The sequence below is a fragment of the Salvia miltiorrhiza genome, unplaced genomic scaffold, assembly GCF_028751815.1.
Source record: "Salvia miltiorrhiza cultivar Shanhuang (shh) unplaced genomic scaffold, IMPLAD_Smil_shh fragScaff_scaffold_21, whole genome shotgun sequence".
Taxonomy (NCBI): domain Eukaryota; kingdom Viridiplantae; phylum Streptophyta; class Magnoliopsida; order Lamiales; family Lamiaceae; genus Salvia; species Salvia miltiorrhiza.
The window spans coordinates 75,371-87,843 of NW_026651446.1; the positions used below are offsets into that span (position 1 = coordinate 75,371).

The following is a 12,473-nucleotide window of genomic DNA, read 5'->3' on the forward strand; positions in this document are numbered from 1 at the left end:
CTTCAAAGAAGATCAAAGAGTTCTTCATCAAATTCATCCAAGTCAACGTTTGATTCAGAAATAAGGTGGAAGCCCTCTGGATTGGCGTTATCAAATCAAATTCAAGTCAACATTCAAGTTCAAGGAGATCAAGAAATTATATTTCCCTCCAAGGATTTGAAGAAGTTTGAAGAGGATAATCAGAGGATCAAATAGAGAATCGCAACCCGCAACAAATTCATCTCAATCCACATATTTTGGATTTGTACACATTTTTGTATTTCATTTATTGAATACAATAAAATTTGTGTTTACAAATTTTGGCACGCCCAGTGGGACTTCTCTACCTCTCATCTCTCCTCTTCACCAACAACAACTCAAGCAAATTCAAATGGAGAACAAAGCTTCAAGTGCTGCTCTAAACATCACTTTGGAGAACATTGGTGTTATCACTCGAGGCAAAGCTAAGCTATTGGAGGAGATTTCCAAGTCTGCTTCAGCAAGGGAGGAGTATTCAGCCGCTAGCTACTCTCTTGAAGCTCCCGTCATGGTGACAAATGCTTCTACTCTGGAAGAACAAATTGCTGGCCTAGCTAAGCTTGTTGAAAACATGAACAAGCATATATTGGAGCAAGACGCCAAGATCTCAAAGCTCATTTTAGAGAAAGGAGAAGGAAGTCGAGTGAATGATGAGAAAGATGAAGAAAGCGATGATTCAGAGTCATCTGAGAAACACCACGAAGAAAAGACGTCTTCAAAGAACATCCAAGTCTCTTCCGATGGTTTCATTCAAATCGACCAACTCAAAGAATTCATCGAAGGAACTATGAAGGCTAGTGGTAGCTCCAAGTCATCTATGATCTACTCCAAACCTTATACTAAAAGAATTGATCAATTAAAGATGCCTCTTGGCTATCAACCTCCCAAGTTTCAACAATTCGATGGAAAGGGCAATCCTAGACAACATGTGGCTCATTTTGTGGAAACGTGCAATAATGCTGGCACCTATGGAGATCATTTGGTCAAGCAATTTGTTCGCTCACTCAAGGGAAATGCTTTTGATTGGTATACAGACTTAGAGTCAAGCTCGATTGATAGTTGGGAACAACTGGAGCACGAATTCCTCAACCGCTTTTACAGCACTAGAAGAACTGTCAGCATGGTGGAACTTACCAGTTCTCGTCAATTCAAAGAAGAGCCGGTGATTGACTACATCAATAGGTGGAGAAACCTTTGCCTCAACTGCAAGGATCGATTATCAGAATCGTCTGCCATTGAAATGTGCATTCAAGGGATGCATTGGGGGTTACAATACATCTTGCGAGGAATTCAGCCCAGAACATTCGAAGAGTTAGCCACTAGAGCTCATGACATGGAATTGAGTATGGCGGCAAGCGGAATCGAAGGACCGCCGCTCCAAGAATCTCGTAAATTCAAGGAGAAGCAGGAATTCAAGAAGGGAGCTAAGTCTTTTGATAAGACCCAGAAGAAAGAGTCTATGGCAGTAAAAGCAACCTCCGTCAAATTCTTGAGAAAGGATGACAGCAAGGGCGACAAGCAGAAAACTCCTCAAGACGCGGGGTACAGAAAGCTTACTTTGAAAGAAATGCAGCAAAAGCAATATCCTTTCTTAGACTCTGACGTCTCCGGGATATTTGATGATCTACTTAGAGAAGGACTTATCGAATTGCCAGAGATGAAAAGGCCAAATGAAGCTGGACAAACTGATGATCCAAAGTACTGCAAATATCATCGACTGGTCGGACATCCCTATACATGATTGCTTCATCTTCAAGGATAAAGTTATGCAATTAGAACAACAGGGGAAGATATCACTTGAAGAGGATAAGTCCACCGCCAATCTTGTCACTATTGAGTCCAACAATATGGTGGAGGGTGTTGAAATCTTGCATGACTCAGTTCGCCAAGAAGAAGATAGAGTTGAATCAAATGTTGTTGAAGAGAATGTCTTCGCGATAACATTCTCCGATGAAGATTTGGAACTTGGTGCCGAACCTCACAATAGGCCATTATTTGTAAGTTGTTACACTCATGAGCAAAAGGTGAACAGGATACTCATCGATGGAGGGTCTGCGGTCAATATCTTGCCCTTAAGAACACTTAATGAGTTGGGAATTCAAGTGGGTGAGCTTTCAAGTAGTCGGTTGATGATCCAAGGATTCAACCACGAAGGACAAAGAGCCCTTGGCAGCATAAGGTTAGACTTATTGATTGAAGATATGAACTCAACCGCACTGTTCCAAGTAATTGATGCCAAGACGTCTTACAACATGCTCCTTGGTCGACCATGGTTGCACGAAAATGGTGTAATCCCTTCAACACTGCATCAATGTTTCAAGTATTGTCGAGACGGCGTGGTAAAGAAAATAATTGGAGATCATAAGCCCTTTACAGAAGCTGAATCATACTTGGCCGATGCAAAGTACTATATGAAAAAAGCAAAAGTTGTGAATGATGTCCAAATTGAAAGTTTGAAAAGGCCAGAAGATAGTCATGAGAACAAGCCAGAACTATCCATCACTAAATCTTTAGAAGGACTTACCATGCCTTTGACCAAGATTGATATTGGAAAGCCAATGCCTCCACCGCTTGAAGGATTTGTTCGACCAAAGCAAAGCGCTGCAATTGAGCATGGAGAACTATCTGATTGTGAAATCACAAAGTGTTTCGGTCCAAAAGCATATGGACTCCTTGTTAAAGCTGGATATGACCCACAGAAATGTTCCAAGTCAGAATCTCCTACAAAAACCACAAGTAAGAAAGAGCACGATGGTAACACTAGCGAAAGGATGTTGAAAAAGAATGTTCCAATTGGCCAAAACACGAAGATGGGATTGGGATTCACTCATCAAAACCCCATTCGCATTGCCATCAAAAGAGCAACTACAAACCATATTGTCGAGGGGGAAGTGCCAATTCAGCGAGTATCTGCCTTCAAGAGGCTTCACTATGAAGAGGTCCCGCGAACATCGGTTTTCAAGAGGCTAGGCAAGAAGATGAAGCATGGTGCACCAAAAGGAAATGATGAGTTGCAAATGACCCGAAAGTTACGAAGTCTTGTGCCTTCTCGTATGAAAAGATGCACCACATTGTCGGTTTCTTGTGGAAGGGAATTGAAAGCCAAGATAAAAACTGTTGTCTTTACAAAGACAATCAAAGATGACGAAGATAGAGAGAGTGTGGACTCTTCCAAAACAAGGACTCTTGAGGATGATAGAGAGAGTGTGGACTCTTCCAAAACAAGGACTCTTGAGGATGATAGAGAGAGTGTGGACTCTTCCAAAACAAGGACTCTTGAGGATGATAGGGAAAGTGTGGCATCATCCTATTACATTACCAACATTGCTTCTCTCATGGTTCAAGACCAATCAATCAGGGATGGCGTAATTAGATCAAGTGACGTGAAGGGCATAATTCATGTGAAACGAAGGAATGAAACGATGAAGACATGCATAGCCTTTGAAGACCCCGAGCAAAGAAGTGAAGTCGTCTCATCAAATCATATCACCCTAAGTGAAGAGGTGAACATGGAAGAAGAAGACGCTGAGATGGCTCCTCAGCAGTTTGAAGAAGGCGTTAAGTCCACCATTGATGAGCTAAAAGAGATTAACTTGGGTACCATTGATGAGCCACGACCCACTTTCATTAGTGCATTATTGACAAAAGATGAGGAATGTGCATATGTTGAATTGCTTAAAGAATATAAAGACATATTTGCATGGTCATACAAAGAAATGCCAGGGTTAAGTCCAAAGGTAGCTGTACATCATTTGGCTGTCAAAAGGGATTCACGTCCCGTCAAGCAAACTCAACGACGATTTCGACCCGAGTTGGTGCCGATGATTGAAGCCGAAGTGAACAAGCTCATTACTGCCGGATTTATCAGAGAAGTCAAGTACCCAACATGGATCTCTAGTATTGTACCAGTACGAAAGAAGAATGGACAGATTAGAGTGTGTGTCGACTTTAGAGATCTAAATGAAGCATGCCCTAAAGATGATTTTCCTCTACCAATTGCTGAGTTAATGATTGATGCAACCACGGGACATGAGGCACTATCTTTTATGGATGGATCATCAGGCTATAACCAAATTCGCATGTCGTCAAAAGATGAAGAGTTAACGGCATTTCGTACTCCTAAAGGAATTTATTGCTACAAAGTAATGCCATTCGGATTGAAAAATGCTGGTGCTACATATCAAAGAGCCATGCAGAAAATCTTTGATGATATTCTTCATAAGAATATTGAGTGTTATGTGGATGACGTGGTGGTGAAGTCTAGAAGACGAAGCGACCATTTACAAGATTTGAGGATGATCTTCGAGAGATTGAGAAAGTACCAGTTGAAAATGAATCCATTAAAGTGCGCTTTTGGAGTAAAGTCTGGCAAATTTCTTGGGTTCATCGTCCGCCACCAAGGCATAGAGATTGAGCAGGCGAAGATAGATGCAATATTGAAGATGCCAGAACCACGAAACATCCATGATTTGAAAAGTCTTCAAGGAAAGTTAGCATATTTGCGAAGGTTCATCTCGAATCTAGCCGGGCGATGCCAACCATTTAGCCGAATCATGAAGAAGGGCATACCTTTTGAATGGGATGAGTCATGTAGCAATGCTTTTAAAAGCATCAAAGCCTATTTGATGAAACCCCCGGTTTTGGCTGCACCTGTAGCAGGCCGTCCTTTGATTCTGTATATTGCTGCTCAAGAACGTTCGATGGGAGCATTACTTGCACAAGATAACGAAAATGGGAAAGAGAATGCTCTATACTATTTGAGCAGGACAATGACGCCAAATGAGTTGAAGTATTCTCCAATTGAAAAGTTGTGTCTGGCTTTGATATTTTCCATCCAAAAACTCAAACATTATTTTCAAGCTCATTCGGTGCGTCTTATCTCTAAGGCAAATCCATTGAAGTATGTCATGTCAAGACCGGTTTTATCCGACAGACTTGCACGATGGTACCTCCAGTTGCAACAATTTGAAATCACATATGTTCCTCAAAAGGCCGTGAAAGGACAAGTGTTGGCAGACTTCTTAGCAGATCATCCTATCCCCGCCGAATGGGAATTAACTGACGATCTCCCAGATGAAGACGCACTTGCAATTGAAATCTCCCCACCTTGGACAATGTATTTTGATGGAGCATCTCATCAGGATGGAGCCGGTGCAGGAGTTGTGTTCGTGTCACCAGAAAGACAAGTGTTGCCATATTCTTTCACCTTGACCGAAAATTGTTCAAACAATGTAGCAGAGTATCAAGCGCTCATTCTTGGTTTGGAAATGGCAATGGATGCAAAGCAGCTACACTTGAAGGTTTATGGAGACTCCAAATTGGTAGTGAATCAAATCATCGGATTATATGAAGTCAAGAAACCGGATCTGCTCCCATATGTCAAATATGCCCAAAAACTCATTGGACAATTGGGGGACGTCGAACTTAAGCATGTCCCGAGAAGTGAGAATAAACAAGCTGACGCATTGGCGAAACTTGCCTCTACAATAGCCATGGTTGGAGGAGAAGTTGCTATACCAGTTTGCGAAAGTTGGGTCATACCACCTGTCTTCGAAGATGAGGATTGTGAAGAGAATGAAACCAACGCTGTTGAAGTCTTCGAGATAGAAGAAGAAGAAGATTGGCGCCAATTGTTGGTAGATTACCTGAAATACGACAAGTTGCCAAGTGATCCACGTAGAAAAGTTGATATTCGGCGACGCGCCACTCGTTTCATATTCTTTAAAGGAACACTTTATAGGAGGTCTTTTGATGGAGTCTTCCTAAGGTGCTTAAGCAATGAAGAAGCTATCAAAGCTATGGAAGAAGCGCATTCTGGTGTCTGTGGCGCTCACCAATCGGGACCTAAGCTACACTTTCGAATCAAAAGAATGGGTTACTATTGGCCAACTATGGTAAAGGATTGCTTGGATTTTGCACAGAGATGTCAAGCTTGTCAATTCCATGCAAACCTTATTCATCAGCCGCCTGAGCCACTACATCCCACAGTCGCGTCTTGGCCATTTGATGCTTGGGGCATGGATGTTGTTGGCCCGTTGACGAAATCATCAGGGGGACACTTATACATTTTAGCTGCGACTGATTACTTCTCTAAGTGGGCAGAAGCACTACCCTTAAAAGAAGTAAAGAAAGAAACTGTTGCTGATTTCATCAAGACCCACATCATCTACCGCTATGGAGTTCCCCGATATATCATTACCGATAATGGAACACCTTTCAGCAATGCGTTGATAAATAAACTTTGTGAGAAATTTGGGTTCAAGCAGCGAAAGTCATCCATGTATAATGCGCCTGCTAATGGATTGGCGGAAGCTTTCAACAAAACCTTGTGCAATTTGTTGAAGAAGGTGGTTGCGAAGACAAAGCGTGATTGGCACGAAAGGATTGGAGAAGCATTATGGGCGTACAGAACAACTCATAGGACTCCAACACAAGCTACTCCTTATTCATTAGTCTATGGTGTAGAAGCTGTTATTCCCCTCGAGCAGCAGATCCCCTCGCTAAGGATTGCCATACAAGAAGGCTTGACCGAAGAAGAAAATGCTCGTCTGCGCTTGGAAGAGTTAGAAGCATTGGATGAGAAGAGACTGGAAGCTCAACAAAGATTGGAGTGCTATCAAGCTCGATTGTCAAAGGCTTTCAACAAGAAGGTACGACCGCGCTCTTTCCAAGTTGGAGATTTGGTGCTTGCAGTGAGAAGACCGATTATCACCACTCATCGTGTTGGAAACAAGTTTGTATCAAGATGGGATGGCCCATATGTCGTCAAAGAAGTCTACACCAATGGGGCATATAAGCTGCTTTCGGAAGACAATGTGAGAGTTGGACCCATAAATGGGAAGTTCTTGAAGCGCTACTATCCCTAAAAAAAAAAAAAAAGAAAAAAAAAAAGAAAAAAAAAATGAAGACAGCTCCGTGACGCACGAGCCTAAACTGCATGTTACTCCTGGCCCATATGAGTATAAACTATGCACGGCACCCACCAAAGAAAGTGTATGTGGTTAAACTGCTAAACTTCTCCCACCAAAAGGTAAACTATGTGGCTAAACTATTATATGCCCCACTTTGTCTATATAGTGGTAAAATAAATAGTCACTCCTGGCCCGCAAGAGTATAAACTGTGTACGGCCCCCCCTCCAATCAAAATTCAAGTTGATCTTTGAACTACGTTTTGACTTGATCCCTTTCAAAAGGGTACGTAGGCAGCTTAGATATTTCTAAGTTCAGTCATGATTTGGAGTTGTCTTTTCAAGTGGATTGTTATCATTCAAGCTTAGATTCAATGATTATGATTAATTATTTGGATCAATGAAATGATACAAGAAGAAATATGCATAAACTTTGAGAAGATCATGAAGAAAGCAAATGTGGCAAATACTTTATTGCATAAGTGTTTACTACGACAAAACAACCAAATGAAAGTGCAAAAAATAAAGAGAAGTAGCAATAAACCAAACAAAGCTAAGCAAAGAGGTCTTGATCTTCCAATGATTTTTGAGCAACCATCAAGAGACGCTCTGAATCCTTCTCTTTCTTCACTATCTCATCATCAATAAGAGGAGAATTCTTGTACTTTTCGATTGCTCCATTGAGTCCCGTGATCTCATCTCGAGTTGTTTGAAGCACTTCACTATGATCCCTCAAAGATTTGATCAACGCATCTTTCCGCTCCTCTAACTCGGCAAGCTCCTTCTTAATATCTTTGACTTGAGCAATCTTTTCCTTTTCTTTAACTCGAGCATCATGAAGGCGAGCCTTGTTGTTGCGAAATTGTTGCCCCGAACTTGCCCCAAACTCATGAGATGCCGACCTTGCCTTGTCATATGTAGCAGCTCGGATAAAAAGTGTGTCGATACTAGCTTCAAGATGAGAAAGATCAAAGTCTTGTGACAACCCCTTCATACGAGAAATGCCAACTCGTACTTCCTCCTCGATAGATGATAGATGTTGTGCTGGCGTCCTTACTATCTTGTCACGGAGAACACCCCAAATATTTTTGAGGCATAATCTGATTTGAGTATCAAAAATACTTGTGCTGTTGAATTCAGAGATAGCTCCAACCTTAGCTCCAACCTTGGCTCCAACTTTAGTCGTGGGTGCAGCACTTGCTTTCTCATTGAGAACAGGAATTGCATTCAAATGATCACCCTCAATAGACTCAAAGTTATCCTGCGAACTTTCCTCGGCATCAACATCAAAAGCCTCTTCACGTGCCTGAAAAAATATATGTTTATGTCAATCCAAAGAGGGAACAACAAAAAATGAACGTCAACATGTGAGCAAGGAAATGATGGATAAATACCTCATCTACAACAAAAGAAGGGTTGTGATGATCGCCTTGGACTTGCTCTTCGACCTCAAGAACCTCCTCGTGCGTCTAAAAGTGGAATGTGTAAAAAAAAAAAAGAGGATTGCTAACATATGAATAAATAGATGGTCAAGAAATACCTTTGTCACAGTCTCGCTCGAATCATGATGTTCACTTTGAGAATGTTCATCAACAAATTCCACGGGCTCGACACGTTTCCTTTTCCAATGACGCTCACCGCTGCTACTATTGACGCCACCCAAGGGAGCCGCATCCACTTTACGTTTTTCCTTGGGAGGAACAAGTTGGTCGGCCTTATTTCGATCCTTCGAAACACCATTTGTTTTTGGCGGAGCTTGTACCACGTTTTCTTCAAATGAGCGTTTATACACTTGACTCCACCAATCTTTGTAATCCGCACTCAAAAGCTTTTTTACGGTCGAAGGTACGCAAGGGAGAAGAGCTTTGGACGCAGACTTACGCAGCACAGTTGCATCCCAATACTTAAGACCCTCTTCCAAAGAAGCTTTTCGGAAATTGTGAGAAAGAACACCCGGCCTCACTTGGTAGAACCCAAATTGGCGACTAAAGCGATGTGGACTATAAGGTTCAACAACAAAACCATCTTCTAATCTCCGAGTTAAATAGTTGGAACGGACAGCCATGAAGTAGCAAAAGTCGGACTCCTTTGCATTCTCATCATCGATGAAAGAGATGTCTTTGTCCCAAGTATACATCGTGCAACTCCATGCAATTTGATCGCCTTTACGAATTTGCTTGCGAGCTTTCACATCGTCATAAAATCTCGCACCTCCTTCTCCCGAGTATTGAACCATCTTGGGAGTGCAAGAGTCTCGTTCAAGTGGAAAATGGGTCTTGAAGTAATAAGCCATCCATGCGTAGACAAAGTGGGCGGGAAAAGCTGCTCGAAGTCGAAAAGGCTCCACGGAATCCGAAATTTTGTTTAAACCTCGAAAGATACTAGCCAAGACTGGAACAGTGAGAACCACCTTTTGTTGAGACGCCATGATGCACGCCATTTTAAATGTGCTCGGCCTAATCAATGTGGCGTCACCTTCAGGAAGAACGAAAGAGCACAACCAACAAGCAAGATACTCCGCCAAGTAAGTCTCGTCCCAATAACTCTCGTCAATCTTAAGCTTCACAAATAAACCCTTCTCGACAGACGACCACGGTTCATGAGCTCGAAGCTCGCCGGTAGGATTGTGTGTAGCTTTAGACCGCACCGACTTCTTCTCCTTGCGTGGTGGAGGTGGTTGATACCTTGACTTCTTCTTGGACCAAAACTTGATCCACTCCTCAATTGTGACCGAGCATCTTGGAGCCTTCCCATTGTCATTACCGATAGCATGATAGGCGTGGAGAAGATACTTGCAGCTCACGGGAACAAATCGATTCCCATCCTGAGTAACGCCAAGAAGCTCCTTCGTGCAAGGCACCACCTCGTCATAAAGTCTGCCAATGGCGGGAAGGCCGGACAAGAATTGTAGATCCCACAAAGAGATGGACAGCTCGCCGCTCAAAGTTAACAATGTGTTGGTTGTCGGACACCAAGCTTCACAAAATGCCTTCATCACTTCGGTGTTGCGATCATAGGTGAAGAGAGAAGCGTACACAGGGTCATAAATCCCGGCAGTTCGAAGCTCGCTTGCAAATCGGCTAAGGACATCTTCACTCCACTCCCAATATCCTTTGATGTAGCGAAACTCCCCAAAAAATTGCATGTCATTCCTCCACTTAGCGTTCCCTTCGGCAATCCGTCGACCTAAAGTCAATAAGGGAGTCACCTCGTAAGTTGGTTGATGATGAGCCGCCTCCAAAGTCCAAGCCGTGGTTGTTTTGGTTAGCCTAGCCTCCCGAGTCCACATAGCTTTGTGTAAAGGATTTGTAAATCTGGGCCATCTTCTAGCATAATGACCAATCAATGGTTTGTGTACTTTGAGTCGCGTTCCTTTGTCAGTTAATTGCTCTTTGTTGTCCAAAACAATCAAATAATCTTGATTGGAGACACAAACATCCGTGAAGAAAACCATGATGAAGCTCCAAAAACTCCAAGCAAAGCTCCGCAAAGCCTCCAAAAGCTCCAAAGCTCCAAAGCTCCAAGTAAAGCTCCGCAAAGCCTCCAAAAACTCCAAAACTCCAAAGCTCCAAAGCTCCAAGAAAAGCTCCTTGATTGATGGGTGCGAAAGCCTCCAAAAGCTCCAAGCAAAGCTCCGCAAAGCCTCCAAAAACTCCAAAGCTCCAAAGCTCCAAGTAAAGCTCCGCAAAGCCTCCAAAAACTCCAAAACTCCAAAGCTCCAAAGCTCCAAGAAAAGCTCCTTGATTGATGGGTGCGAAAGCCTCCAAAAGCTCCAAGCAAAGCTCCGCAAAGCCTCCAAAAACTCCAAAGCTCCAAAGCTCCAAGTAAAGCTCCACAAAGCCTCCAAAAACTCCAAAGCTCCAAAGCTCCAAGCAAAGCTCCGCAAAGCCTCCAAAAGCTCCAAAGCTCCAAAGCTCCAAGTAAAGCTCCACAAAGCCTCCAAAAACTCCAAAACTCCAAAGCTCCAAAGCTCCAAGAAAAGCTCCTTGATTGATGGGTGCGAAAGCCTCCAAAAGCTCCAAAAGCTCCAAGCAAAGCCTCCAAAAACTCCAAAGCTCCAAAGCTCCAAGCAAAGCTCCGCAAAGCCTCCAAAAACTCCAAAAACTCCAAAAACTCCAAGAAAAGCTCCTTGATCGATGGGTGCAAAGCTCCAAAACTCCAAGCAAAGCTCCGTGATTGATGGGTACAAACTCTCCAAATCCTACAAAGAAGAAACACATCAAAATCTATCATTTGTCCAAATTAGGGCAATAATGATTGAGGAAAGCTCCGTTGCAAAAGAGTTGACAAATTTCATTAATTCATTGCTACTGTTTTAAAATTGAGATGTTCTAAACTAGTGATGAAAACAAGAGACTCTTCAAATCAAAGAGAAAATCGTGGCTCGTCAAATAATAATAATAATAATAATAATAATAAGATTATTATTATTAATGACAAATATTTGATTAATTGGTCGAAATATGATTGGGATGTGATATTTCAATATTAATCCCTAATTTGATCAACTAATCACTGTCAAAAGAAAGCCAATCAAATATATATATATATATATATATATATATATATATATATATATATATATATATATATATAAAAGGAGGAAGCTTTGATCAATTCTTGGGGCAACAAATTAAGCTTTTACAACTGTCTTGATCAAGCAAAAATACAGCAAGATGTTTTACACAAAGAGGGAAATTAATAAAGAAATTACAAAGCTTATGTATTCGGGACAACACAAAAGTAAAGATTGATCACAAGCTCCTATCCCTACAAAACAAAAAAAATTCAGCTTGGTTAAAAGCTTGATAACAAAACGCAGCAAAAAAAAAATTAAGAAACAAGCTTGAAGATGAGAAATTTTGTCTCTCAAAGAATCTGTCGAACACTTGGAGGGCAGAATGCAGAATCATATTTCTCACAGCAATAGAAAGAAGAGCTTACCAAGAATTCAACACCAAAGAAAGAAAACATGAAGAATAATGATGATGCAAATTTCGTTTCAGCTGATGGAAAAATCTGAACTATAGAAGCCCTTTTATAGTGAAAGATTAATTAGTTTCCTATCATAAGCGAAAGTCTTTGCTCAAATAGAGTTCTTGAAGAAGAAGGAATCTGCATCTACTTGTTCAAAGCAATCCGCTAGTTTCGGATCAGATTATTCAACAAAAAATTTGCTTTCTATGTGTTGAAATCAAGAGTCCGAAGCAGAGACGAATTCTACTGCGAAAGGAGTTCTCTTGCTGCCATGGTATCTGGAACCTTCGAAGAGGAGAGGTAAAACTTCCGTAGCTTGTGAAGTCCGAATTAGGTACACGCATGAGAGCATCCACATGCTCACCCATAGTGGTCATACATGGTCCCACCTATTGCACCCATCCACAAGGTTTGCATCATATGGGTAATAGATTTATTTTATTTTGAATTAGTTTATTCTAGTTTCCAGTTACAATAATTAAGAAATAAAATTCATGAATAAAATTCAATCCTAATGTTAGAATAAAAGAAATACAGAAATTAAATCTAATTACTTAATTAAAACAAATA

At 41.5% G+C, this 12,473-nt stretch overlaps 2 protein-coding genes and 1 long non-coding RNA gene across 3 annotated transcripts; 1 reads left to right on the top strand and 2 right to left on the bottom strand.

Moving 5' to 3' along the window:
- Positions 1-1,553: 1,553 nt before the first annotated feature.
- On the top strand, positions 1,554-7,233 carry LOC131002825 (uncharacterized). Its single transcript, XM_057929291.1, has one exon. The coding sequence runs from the start codon at positions 1,689-1,691 to the stop codon at positions 6,882-6,884; it is 5,196 nt and encodes a 1,731-aa protein (XP_057785274.1). The 5' UTR covers positions 1,554-1,688; the 3' UTR covers positions 6,885-7,233.
- Positions 7,234-7,373: 140 nt separating this feature from the next.
- LOC131002827 (uncharacterized) lies at positions 7,374-11,325 on the bottom strand. Its single transcript, XM_057929292.1, has 3 exons — positions 8,467-11,325; positions 8,321-8,395; positions 7,374-8,232 (listed from the first exon to the last, which is right to left on the bottom strand). Exons 1-3 carry the CDS (start codon positions 10,378-10,380, stop codon positions 7,480-7,482), a joined length of 2,742 nt encoding a protein of 913 aa, XP_057785275.1. The 5' UTR covers positions 10,381-11,325; the 3' UTR covers positions 7,374-7,479.
- Positions 11,326-11,593: 268 nt separating this feature from the next.
- On the bottom strand, positions 11,594-12,111 carry LOC131002828 (uncharacterized). The gene is made up of 2 exons (XR_009094431.1): positions 11,871-12,111; positions 11,594-11,696 (listed from the first exon to the last, which is right to left on the bottom strand). It is a non-coding gene; the product is annotated as an uncharacterized LOC131002828 (long non-coding RNA).
- Between the last annotated feature and the right edge of the window lie 362 nt (positions 12,112-12,473).